Raw genomic sequence first — 11,609 nt, 5'->3', positions numbered from 1 at the left:
GTATTGAATGGGAGAGGTTCTTGAGAAATTATTGACCCGGTCAAAATCGAGAAACCGAATTCTAAATTGAAGATCCCAATTAATTGTGAGGCCTTAAAATTAGGAAAGCATAATGTATAGTACTCCCTCCGTAAACTAATATAAGAGCGTTTAGATCACTATTTTAGTAATCTAAACACTCTTATATTAGTTTACAGAGGGAGTATAAAAGTATTAAATAAGAGAGCTTTTGAGAAATAGTTGACCCGGTTAAAATCAGATGACCCAATTTCACTTTGAGAGCTCAATTGAATTTGATCTCTTTAAAACTAGGGAGGAAAGCATTATAGAGAATTTACTAGGAGGGTTATGTGTGCTTTACTGCACCATTTTGTGTTGTTAGGATTTCATATGTTTTTTATTTGGTTTGATGCGTGAGGAAGTTTATGGTGTGTTTTGTGTGAGTGTGTGTGTATTTTTATAATGCGGTGTTTTTGTGGACCTTTATAAAGGTCTGATTCCGTGTTATCTACTAATCAACCTACATGTATGTGGGAAAGTTTCTTGTGCCGGAGATATGTATTATATTGATGCTATATTGCCGCATGTTGATGATTCTTCTTTGCCATTACTGTATGGGCGAATGGTACCTTCACAGTGGATAGAGTAGTGGTATGGACCGGCGGAGTAGGAGAAGCATCGTGGATCCCGGGTGTATCGGTGTAGGTGACGGAGTCAGAGAGTTCAACTAAAGCTAGGGTAGCCAGGATGCTGCAAAAGCGGCCTGAGCAGAGAGAGAAACCAAATGCAGATAAAGTTGTATCAATGGACGTGAGAGGTCTGCGGGGTGCAATTTTAAGCATGGGGCTGAAGGAGAAGCAGTTAGGGTGTCAAGTCCTACGCGGCTTTCGTACGCATGATGAATAACAGCTCTGACCACTGCGATAATACTCACTCGTGCTACAAGACATCAATCTCATGGCACCATTACAAGTTGGGTGCTCATCCCGGTCTCAAGGAAGGAGACGAGATTGTGTGCGCGGCATATGGGCGAGCACAATGGTAGTTGTCCGTATTCATTCACCGGGTTCCATGGTTGACGTATGCCTTCATTTTCGGTAAATATGTAATACTTTTTTTCTCTCGAACAAGTCGCTCCGAATATACCAAGTCCAATTACTCTGTGATGATTGTACCAGGTACATGTATTGAAAAATATATTTTTTAGTGACAAACATTCAAAAAAGTTTCAACGTCTTGCAAATTTCATTGTGAAATGACATTTGTAGAAGCCGTAGCAAAAATAAGAAAAGAAAATTATCACTCCAAAATGCTATTGGAAATGAAAATTTTGAAGCACCGATTTTGTTTTTTTAGCCATGGCTTCTACAAATTATTTCATAATGAAATTTTGTAAGTGTTGAAAACTTTTATCAATGTTTATCACTAAAAAAATTATTATTTTAATTTTTTTTACTGTTCAGCCGAGCTAATATGAGCTTGGGCTAAGAAACTCCATGTCTAGTAATGGGGCCTTTCTATTAGATGCATAGCTTAGCTGAAAGTATTCGACAATCCACTTCTGAGCACGGGCTTAGGTGCAACTGCCCTGACGAAAAAAATCAAAACAAATACTAGAAAAAAAATAAAAAATCAATTCTTTTGTGTAGTAGATAATTTCATGCGTGAGGTTTACTCGAATTTTCAAATCATTTGGACATCTGGGCAGTCCTCAGCAAAAAAGACAAAATTCAGGGTCTATAAAAATGTTTATTGTTCACGCATTATTCTGACCCGATTTGTCTTTTTTGCTGAGAGCAGCTCAGATGTTCAAATGATCTACAAATTGAAGAGAACCTCACGCATCAAATTATTTACCACACACAAAAAAAGAATTTTTTGAATTTTTTTAGTATTTATTTTGATTCTTTTTTGATCGGGTGCAGATGATCTGGGCACCGAAAAGCCGCACTCGAAAGTATTCTATATCCTATTAAAAAAGAAGTAATATGTATCTGTACCCGGCACATTACCATACATGTACCGGGCACATGCACGTCTCATCCATCCGGATAGGCCTAACCTTTATACTGTACCTGGCACGTTACCAAATACAGTGTATTGGGCACATGCATGAACTTTTGCATGCACACGGTTGCAAGGCACAAACCTGCTCGGTCTGCAAAAGAAAGAAGAAAGATTCAACGAGCAAAAGACGTGTAGTCACATGGCCACGCGCTGCCAAAAATTACCGTCCCAGTGAGCAAAAGACTGTAGTCACATGGGTGCATGTGAGATTTATCACCAAGCAGGCCGACGGGTGCATCTCTTTTCTTGATAGCAGCCTCTGACATGTCAATCCGGATGTAGACAGGCGCGATAGATGCTGCCCTACGTTGAACAGTGCGAGCAGCTAGCCCTGTTTCCTTTATCTCCTGCACTTAATGAAATCCTAGACCTGCTAATACAACTAGTCGTACAGAATCTTGTCCAGATCTCGAGCAGTTGTTTTGTGGACGAACGCTGGTGATAACCGGGTGGAATGCTTCTGTAATTTTCATAACTGTAACGAGCGCTCGTGAGCGCTCACGAGCTTAATAAGTACCTAACGAACCGAGCCGATCAAGAGTTTGAGCTCGTTAAAGTTAATGAGCTCGTTTCTCTCTCCAATTTTCAGAGTAGGTTTCTCGGCGTACACACGGGTTTAATGGAGGAAGGCAAACATGCAGATTGTGGCCGTTTGAATATGACAAGGAGGCGTGTTCAGCCGGGAGACACTTTTTTAGCCGGCGCGCAGCTTCAATGCCAGCAGTGAGAGGTCGCGTCCGTGGCGCCCTCCCGTCCAGTCAAATTGCGGGCACCATCATTGCCGACTGTTGTATAATCTAGGTCGGCATGAATGCGGCGCGGCAAGTGGTGCGGGCGTTCGATGGAAAGCACACAAGAGATGGGTGGTGTTTTTTAATAAGCCAGGGCGCTCAGACGCGGGCGTGGCAGCTGTTCAGACGGTCGCCAAGCCTCATATTTGTCTCTAGTGTGTTTAGACTGCCGTGTAGATCAATACAGATCCTATTTGAATGGCTTGCGTGGTCCGGACCGCGCATTTCTGATGTGTTTGAGGGGCGTTGTTGAAGATGCCCTCACTACGTTGTTTGATCTTTCATAGGACATGTCCGTCGGTGCCTCCTGCTGTCCGGCCCAGCCCACACGAGTACACGACAAGTTGCTTGACTTGACCTACGGCTGGTCCACTTCGTCTGCCTGTTTTCCTCTAGGGATACTTTTGTAAAAGTGGGTCCACTTCCACACGGGATCGCCATGTTGCCATACTTCATTGTTTTTCCATGATAATACGTTTGTCGATTATCTTGTTTTCGCGTGAAGGGGAGCTTCCAGATTAGGTTTGTGATGTTGTGCATGATGTATACGCGCATAGGATGCATTCTACTTACGTCTCTATCTAACCTACGGGTTTTTTTTTTCTCCAGAGAGGAAAACCAAAGATACTCCTACTTCAGTCTGGTGTCACAAGTCTACCACTCCCCGCATCCCTCCGCTCGTTGGAAGCAAGCCGCCCCTCCATCGCCTGCCGAGCCAGCGAGCAGACGGCGGCCGAGTGCTTCCGCCAACGCAGAGCCGGAGACTGACGGCGGTCGGGTGCTTCCGCCCCCGGCCACCCGCAGAGACCCAGACAGCGGCGGTAGCACCAGGTACGCACTCTGGTTTCCCTCTTCACTTTCCTAAACACGAACGCTTGACCCAGCTGTTCTTCTGATCTGCTAGTTTCGGTTCTAAACACGAACGCTTGACCACCAAACATCTTTATGACTACTAAAATCAACAAACGCGCGGGGTCACGGTCGGCGAAGGCGGAGGTTGCACGTACGGCTGTCGGCGCTCGCTCCTTCTCAGGGCTGCGGCGTGGCGTGTGCCAGATGGTGGTGACGAAGAGAAGACGCCAGAACTGACGCTCTGGCCTGGGACGCACACGCACAAAGGAGGGAGTTGCGACGTGCAGGGAACAGGAGGGATGCGTCGACTTGCTAGGGGGGCGGCCGGCGAGGCGGCGACGACTGCTAGGCTAGGTGCTAGCTGCGCGGGGTGCGGGGTGAAGCGCGGAGGAAGAAGATAAGACATGGGCTGCCAGGTGGGCCCAGCAATTTTTTAGTACGCTTATTCAATTTTTATTCATAAATTTCATTTTCTGTAGTGATTATTCATCCATTTGCGTTTTTTGGCTAGTTTTATTAAGATCAAATAATCAGTACATCATCTAGTAAAAACATTACTGAGCTAGGATACGAGCAGCTTGATTAGTGGACCCATAACAATGTTTAAACTTTACCATCCCAATAGAACCACTAATATCCACACATTCCACGAAGATTGCTGAGACCATCATCCCACCAACATGATTGTACCCATGGCATTGGTACCATGTTATTGAAAATCGCTCTTGCGTTTTATATGGTTTGGGGTGAAGAAGGTGAAAAAGGCCCTTCCTCCTGCATCGCTCCCATAGATGATGGGGAGGGCCCCTCCACTGCCACCGCTAGTTTCCTCCTCCGCCCTCCTCCTCGCCATTGCCAGATGCGCGGCGGGGCACTTCACCTACTCAAGCAGTGGACGCAGTTTTGGGTGCCGTTGTTGGACCGGGATGGCGCAATGGCGAGGGCCATGATAGGGCAGCAATGGCTTTCCTGCGTCGGCAGTGCGTGGGTGTGCAGCGGCTCGATGGGCCTCGCGGTGACGATGTGTGCCTGCGGTGCTGTGGCGGATCAGGATCGGCCCCGATCTGGTGTGGGCTACAACCAGTGGCTTCTGCCAAAAGCGGGACACATGGGTCGTCGCGGTGGCAAGAGAAAGTGGATCTGGTACAACATGCTCGATTTGGACCTTGGCTGGTGTGGCCTTTGTTCATGGAAAGAGGAGTTGTGGGGGATCGCCGAGGGGAGGAGTTAGGTGGCAGGCATATTGGGGTGTGCTGCATAGCAAGTGCGATATTGGGGGGTCTAGGTACCCTGAGTTCTTCGAAACCGTAATCCCACCGATGGGGAGTGGGATTTAGGCAATGTTGTCCGACAATAACGATGCATGTGGGCATTGTTCCCCTCCTTGGAGGCATTGTCTCTGATATCCTCTACCTATCCTCGTTTCCCAACTCCAATTTTTCGGAGTGGGCAGCGGTGGCATCTACGTCGTAACCTCCTTGGTGGTATGGCTTGGGAGAGCCAACTTATGGCCGTCATGTAAGGTTCTCCCACCATCATGAGTAGTGTTTGATGGGGTAGCGACTCCAGGATATTCATTACGTGTCAAGGCAACAGTCTAGGGTAGCGGCGGGGCAAACGGTCCATGCCGCTGGGTTGCAACTCAACAAGGATTTGCTGTCGTCCTTGAGATGACGGGGCAGCATGGTTGTCAGCACGGTCGACGCCCGCCGATGGGGACAATTGGACAATATGTCGGGGTGACTATCCCCAAAGTGGTGTGACGACCGTGGTCCACAGGTGGTCTCTCTGTGCAGCGTGGAATGCGATTATATGGGTCACACAGTGTTGTAGATCGAGGGGGAGTGGTCGGATGTCAGGGTAGTGGCTCCATAAGGTTGTGTGACTGAACGAGCAGGGCATGGCGAGCGGTGGATATCTGGGCAGCGACCCCGATAGTTTAGCAACTTCAAGGGCTTTGACTTTGTGGGACGAGATTACCTTCGATATTGGTCATTGGCATGTTAGATGATGCTACTGGCACATGGCTTGTCGAGTGCATGCCCATCATTTCTACGAGGGAGTCCCATGACTGCTCCTTCGATATCATTCATGACTCCTTTCATTTCAGTAGTGGTGGAAGTCCCGCTTGTTTGGCAGTTGGGCGCCCATTAGTCTGTATGTGTGGTTGGTGGTTGTTTTGTCATTCGGCATATCGTTGGTCAGAGTTGCCTTGGCCATGCGTGTTTCGGAGTTCATGAGTCGGTTTGGCCGTTGATGTATCAGGTTTCGCCTGGTTTTTGTATTTTTTTGCGAATTACCCGATTTCCGTAATTAATTGGGCAACTATATTCTTCTTGTTCAATGGAAATTGGAAAGGCCAGTGTTTTTGCCTCGTATTTAAAAAAAGACACAACAAACCACATTAACCTGATGTTACAACATTTGAGCATTCGCGACAAAGAGATATACAACCAGGCATGTTAATTCAGTAAACCAACAATTGTAAAGAAACAAAAAAATGAATAACTCGAATTTTGACACACAAAGGGATGAAAATTCCTAAATACCTAATGTGTGATCCATCTTATATTAAGCATGCAAAATTATTGTAATATCAATTGCACAACCAACTCAGTCACGGGGTTTACAATAGTTTGGCATATATCTGTTGAAACTATCGACCTTTCTAGGGCCAGATATAAACATAACACCAATAACATATATAACTAATTGAATCTTTCAGGTGATTAACCAATGGTCAAGCGTATGGCATTGGTGCTACTGCTCGTCGTTGCAATCACGCTATACCTAGCATCTACATCAGCACAACCTGTCCCTGGATGCCAAACATACTGTGGAGATATCAAAATACCTTATCCATTTGGCATTGGTGCAAACTGTGCCATCAAAACTGGCTTTGAGATTAACTGCAATAGGACTGCCGATGGAACTATGAAGCCATTCATTGTCAATATCGAGGTTCTAGATATATCACTGCTCCATGGTCAAACACGGGCATTAAACGCCATGTCAACGTATTGCTCCAATCATGCCACAGGATCAATGTATGACAACACGTTTTGGCTTGACTTCTCATCATGGCCTTACCGGTTCTCTGAGGTGCAAAACAAGTTCATAGTCATTGGCTGCAACACACTTGCTTACATCTATAACAGCAAAAACAGGACCGGGTACACGACAGCATGTGCATCAGTGTGTGCGAGCCCAGGAGCCGTGACAAATGGCTCATGCTCTGGTGTAGGGTGCTGCCAAAATGCTATTCCCAAGGGCTTAAGGCGCTATGATGTCTATTTCAGAAATGTCTATAATGATTCAGATAGTTGGCAGTTTAACCCATGCAGCTATGCTGCCCTTGTGGAAACAAAGACGTTTAATTTCAGCTCCGACTACATAACCACAAAGAGGTTCAATGATACATACAAAGGGAGGCAGCCACTGGTTCTGGACTGGGTAATTGGAGATGAAACATGCGAGGTGGCCAGGAACATGACTTCTTATGCATGCCGCAGCGCAAACAGCGTGTGTGTGGATTCAACCAATGGTCCAGGGTATATATGCAACTGCTCCAGGGGGTACGAAGGAAACCCTTACCTCTTGGATGGATGCACAGGCAAGTTATTCTCTTTGCTAAGCTTCCATATGACATTGTCATGTTGTATTCTGCAAACCAACAAAATATGTATTGGAAGTTTGAAACACATTGGAGATTGCCGAGCAGAAGATTTAATTTCAAGTGGTAAAAATAAACTTCAGTCACAATGAGCAAAAAGGAAATTAATGGACAACAACAAAGTTTATAATCTCTTGTCGGTGTATTTTTAATAGAAAAACTGGAGTAACCAATACCAAAATCAAGCAAAAACAAATGTTGGTGAAAATATTGTATCTTTTTGTTTTTACTTTCTTCATCTAGGACAGATCTGGCCAGAATATGTGTCGCAATTTTTTAATCAACGTTAATCGCCTTTCTTTGGTGAGAAATAATGAATATCAGACTCAATGTTGCTCATGCCATTTCATAGATATTTACTAGTATTGAATCTCAAATTTATTCATACTAAACTATTCGATAAACCATTTGATCACAAGTGATCTTTTTTCCCATTGCAGATGTCAATGAATGTGAGAAGTATCCAAGTAAATGCCCAAAGACTGCTGTATGCCACAATACAAAAGGAGATTACCGATGTTCATGTCCTCCAGGCAGAAAGTTGGCGAAGGACACGAACTCTTGTAACCCAGATATCACCCTAATCATAGGTAAATAACTTTAAATGTTAGCCTCTTGCTCAGTTCTTGTGTAGAAAAATTGAACCGATTGCAACTGTATTAAGAAATTTAAATAGTACTCCCTCTGTAAAGTAATATAAGACCTTTTAGATTAGTGATCTGAAAGGTATCTAAAAGGTACAGTATTACATATACACGCTCTGTAACTACTAGTGTTGTTATGGTGTACAATGTGCAAATCTAACAGATTCTAGGAACAGTAGCACAAATGCATGAGTGCACGTACAGGTGTTAAGCACACTTTGCAAAAATGCCCAAACAGCATATGAATACGTGATGCATTGCCATGGGCTTTAAAACTTAAATAAATTTGACAAAGTCTGGAAAAGTAAGACCACATTGCTTTACAAGGAATGAATGTATTAGTATTAGATCACCACGTTTTAATCTGTTACTATAGACACAGTAAATTTAACAAGCTTTTAATATGCATGCAAGATAATTTTTGGAGTCCATTTAAGGGAATTAAATTCAAATCAATTTTTACAGGCACTTGCATCGGCTGTATCGTTCTAGTGATTGTCATCTTCTGCATGCGTTTAATTTTTGAGAGAAGAAAGCTCACAGATGTCAAGAAACAGTATTTTCAGCAACATGGAGGTGTGCTATTATTCGAGAAGATGAAATCCGACCAGGGACTTGCATTTACGGTATTCACTGAAGTACAAGTAGAAGAAGCAACAAACAAGTTTGACAAAAGCCAAATTCTAGGACATGGGGGCCATGGGACTGTTTACAAGGGCATTATTAAGGGTACAAATCCAGTGGCAATCAAAAGATGTGCATTGATTGATGAAAGGCATAAGAAGGAATTTGGTAAAGAAATGCTGATTCTCTCCCAGATCAATCACAAGAACATCGTCAAGCTGTTGGGCTGCTGCCTGGAGGTGGAAGTCCCAATGCTGGTGTATGAGTTCATCCCAAAAGGAACATTGTTTGATCTTCTTCACGGAAAGAACCGCACACGGCACATCCCATTCAGTTCGCTCTTAAGGATCGTAAATGAGGCAGCAGAGGGGCTTGCATTTTTACATTCCTATGCAAACCCACCAATTCTACATGGTGATGTGAAAACTTCTAACATCCTTCTTGATGACAATTACATGGCAAAGGTATCCGACTTTGGGGCTTCCATACTAGTACCAACTGATGAAGCCCAGTTTGTGACAATGGTTCAAGGGACATGTGGTTATCTGGATCCTGAATATATGCAGACATGTCGGTTGACAGATAAAAGCGATGTTTATAGCTTTGGTGTCGTCCTTTTGGAAGTCCTTACTGGGCAGGTGCCACTAAAACTGGAAGGTAATGAGTCACAAAGAAGCTTGGCATCATGTTTCCTAGTGGCTATGAAGGAGAACAACCTTGATGCCATGTTGGATAGTCAAATAAAAGATCACGAGAGCATGGAGCTGCTTACTGGACTAGCGGAACTAGCAAAGCAATGCTTGGATATGTGTGGTGACAACAGGCCCTCCATGAAAGAGGTATCTATGGAGCTTACCAGATTAAGGAGGCTTTCCAAACATCCTTGGATGCATCACGATGCTGATACAGAGAGCTTTCTCAGTGCACCATCAACCAGTAGTTTTGAAATAGAACAAGGCTCTGAATACACAAGGAAGGATGAACAAATGCCCATGAATCCAAGCAGTTCTTACTTTATCAGATGAAGAGAAGTATTGGCAGTTCTATACTGCAGCATTTTCATTGGTCCTTCTCCTTCATGTAATCCCTTCTTAAATTACTGGCGAAAAAATACTTCCAGATTGTAAGACTTTATCATCGTAGAAATCTACAAGGCATTGGCATCACCTAAGCAGCATAATATACTTTATCATCGATAATAAGAATATAAATGTAAACGGGGGTGAATTCAGTGCTGCACCATATCTGCATGTCAGCTCAGATTCAAGATGGCGGTGGGGAATTACCTGACCGGTTAATGCACCTTTTCCCATACCCGCGAACCACAGACATCCCTTTACCCTCCCCGTCCCCGGACGAGACTTGCCTGCTCCCGGCGTGTGCGTCCATTCGTGCTCCCGTGTACGTGGCTTGATTTGATTGGAACAAAATAAGGCCCAGCCCCACCCTCTTAAAACTAGGGGGGAGATGATTAAATTAGAAAGGAAAAAGGAAAAAAGACAGCCGTAGGATAAAGTGGGAGCACGGATGAGAGCATGGGGAGTGAGCAGGCAAGCCGGATCCCCCGTCCCCGGCCGTGGGGGGAAATTTCGGCCAACACTGTTACCCCACGAGGAAACACATCCCTTCTTCTTCTCTGATTTGCCTTCTCTTTTTTTAGAAAAAAAGCATTACCCCCGGCCTCTGCATCTGAGCGATGCATGCATCCATTTTATTAATTATTCTCGGAGACCTTATAAGGCATTACATCAGTAAGCCTGAAGCCACAATCTTGGCGACACCTGTCGCTACTCCAGCCTCCTTGATGCAGGGGTGCCGAATGTCTGGGCCTAATACCAAACAGACATCACACCAAAACCTAACATCTGATGCCGGTTGCCTCATCCTAGCCACATATCGGTAATGGGTCACGCACCAGTCCGATGCACTCACTGAGGCTACCGCAGCCGTCATCCACCTAACCATCTTCAGAGCAGGTACCGACGCAAAGAATTTGCGTGGTCAGCTGTCAACGCCACCATGATGCCAGACAACGCCACCACCCTGCGCTCGTCCATCTAGCCGCATCTGTCGTCGATATCCAGCTGCAACATGCCGCCAATACTCGTCGTCACCGACGTGGTAGAAACAAGGCCGCACCTCCTGGCAACCTCCACACCGTTGCCGCTGCTGGAGCTACGCGGAATCCATCACCCACATCGTCTCTCCGCCGAACAGAAGAACCTCCCAAGGCTGCGCCTCCACGGAGGGTACAACGCGAAGGACGTCGCCGCTGCCCAATCCAGACTGAATTTTGGACTTTTGTCCGGGAGGGGTTCGGAGTTAGATTGGAGAGACCTCGGCATCGCCTCCACAGAAGGTAACAACATCGAGAGATGTCGCCGATGCCCAACCGAACAAGCCGATCAAGGTTTTCTCCAGTCTCCATCCTATACCACCAAACCTCCATCGGCTCTGGATCTGGCAACCACGAACCGAAACCTGAAAGATGAGAGAGCCATGGGGCTCAACCCACCATGAAGGAGGATCGAGAAGAATCCATCGTAGATCCCCAGGCGCCCAATCCAGCGATCCGGCGTGGTCAGAGACGACCACCACCACCCTGCGGCGGCTGACGGCGTTCAAGCCCAAGACACAGAATTGGATCTGATCTAAACCCAGCAGCGCCCGCGACCACCGATCTTGCCCACCACACAACCATCACCATGCCGCGAGCAGGCCGCCGCCGCAGCTGGGCCGCGCACGACGTCGCCAAGAAACCCGTCCGCCGCGCCGTTCAACCCCACTCTAGCCTGGCGCCCCGCCCGATCTGGCTTCCCCATGCCAGCCGCGACGGACATGGGGGAGAGACGCCCCGCCGCCACCCAACCGGCCAAGCTTTGCCCGACGGCGAGGAGAGGTGGAGGTGGGAGGAGGGCCAAGAGGGTGGTGGCTAGGGTTCCCCCGTGGGGGCAACAC

General features: G+C 46.2%; 1 protein-coding gene across 3 annotated transcripts; it reads left to right on the top strand.

Annotated features, from left to right (window-relative positions):
- Positions 1–3,317: 3,317 nt before the first annotated feature.
- LOC125516279 (wall-associated receptor kinase 5) lies at positions 3,318–9,818 on the top strand. 3 transcript variants are annotated; one of them, XM_087528203.1, is made up of 6 exons: positions 3,318–3,380; positions 3,468–3,689; positions 3,763–4,126; positions 6,436–7,323; positions 7,824–7,973; positions 8,493–9,818. In XM_087528203.1, the coding sequence occupies exons 4-6, from the start codon at positions 6,447–6,449 to the stop codon at positions 9,674–9,676; spliced, it is 2,211 nt and encodes a 736-aa protein (XP_087384329.1). In that variant the 5' UTR covers positions 3,318–3,380; positions 3,468–3,689; positions 3,763–4,126; positions 6,436–6,446; the 3' UTR covers positions 9,677–9,818. The 3 variants fall into 3 exon arrangements, with proteins under 3 accessions (XP_087384329.1, XP_087384328.1, XP_087384330.1); XM_087528202.1 differs by lacking the exon at positions 3,763–4,126 and having other exon boundaries at positions 3,319–3,380; XM_087528204.1 differs by lacking the exons at positions 3,318–3,380; positions 3,763–4,126; positions 6,436–7,323 and having other exon boundaries at positions 3,455–3,689.
- The last annotated feature ends 1,791 nt before the right edge of the window (positions 9,819–11,609 follow it).

Source organism: Triticum urartu, chromosome 6A (genome assembly GCF_056163025.1).
Source record: "Triticum urartu cultivar PI428250 chromosome 6A, HENAU_Tu73, whole genome shotgun sequence".
Lineage (NCBI taxonomy): Eukaryota > Viridiplantae > Streptophyta > Magnoliopsida > Poales > Poaceae > Triticum > Triticum urartu.
Note: the sequence above shows the minus strand (reverse complement) of the source record. Positions and strands in the feature narration are given on the sequence as shown.

Bases quoted from the DNA above. Each gene is read 5' to 3' on its own strand.
- LOC125516279 (XM_087528203.1), top strand. From the start codon at position 6,447: ATGGTCAAGCGTATGGCATTGGTGCTACTGCTCGTCGTTGCAATCACG. The intron at 7,324-7,823 runs GCAAGTTATTCT...TTCCCATTGCAG, and splicing joins CCTCTTGGATGGATGCACAG to ATGTCAATGAATGTGAGAAG. The intron at 7,974-8,492 runs GTAAATAACTTT...CAATTTTTACAG, and splicing joins AGATATCACCCTAATCATAG to GCACTTGCATCGGCTGTATC.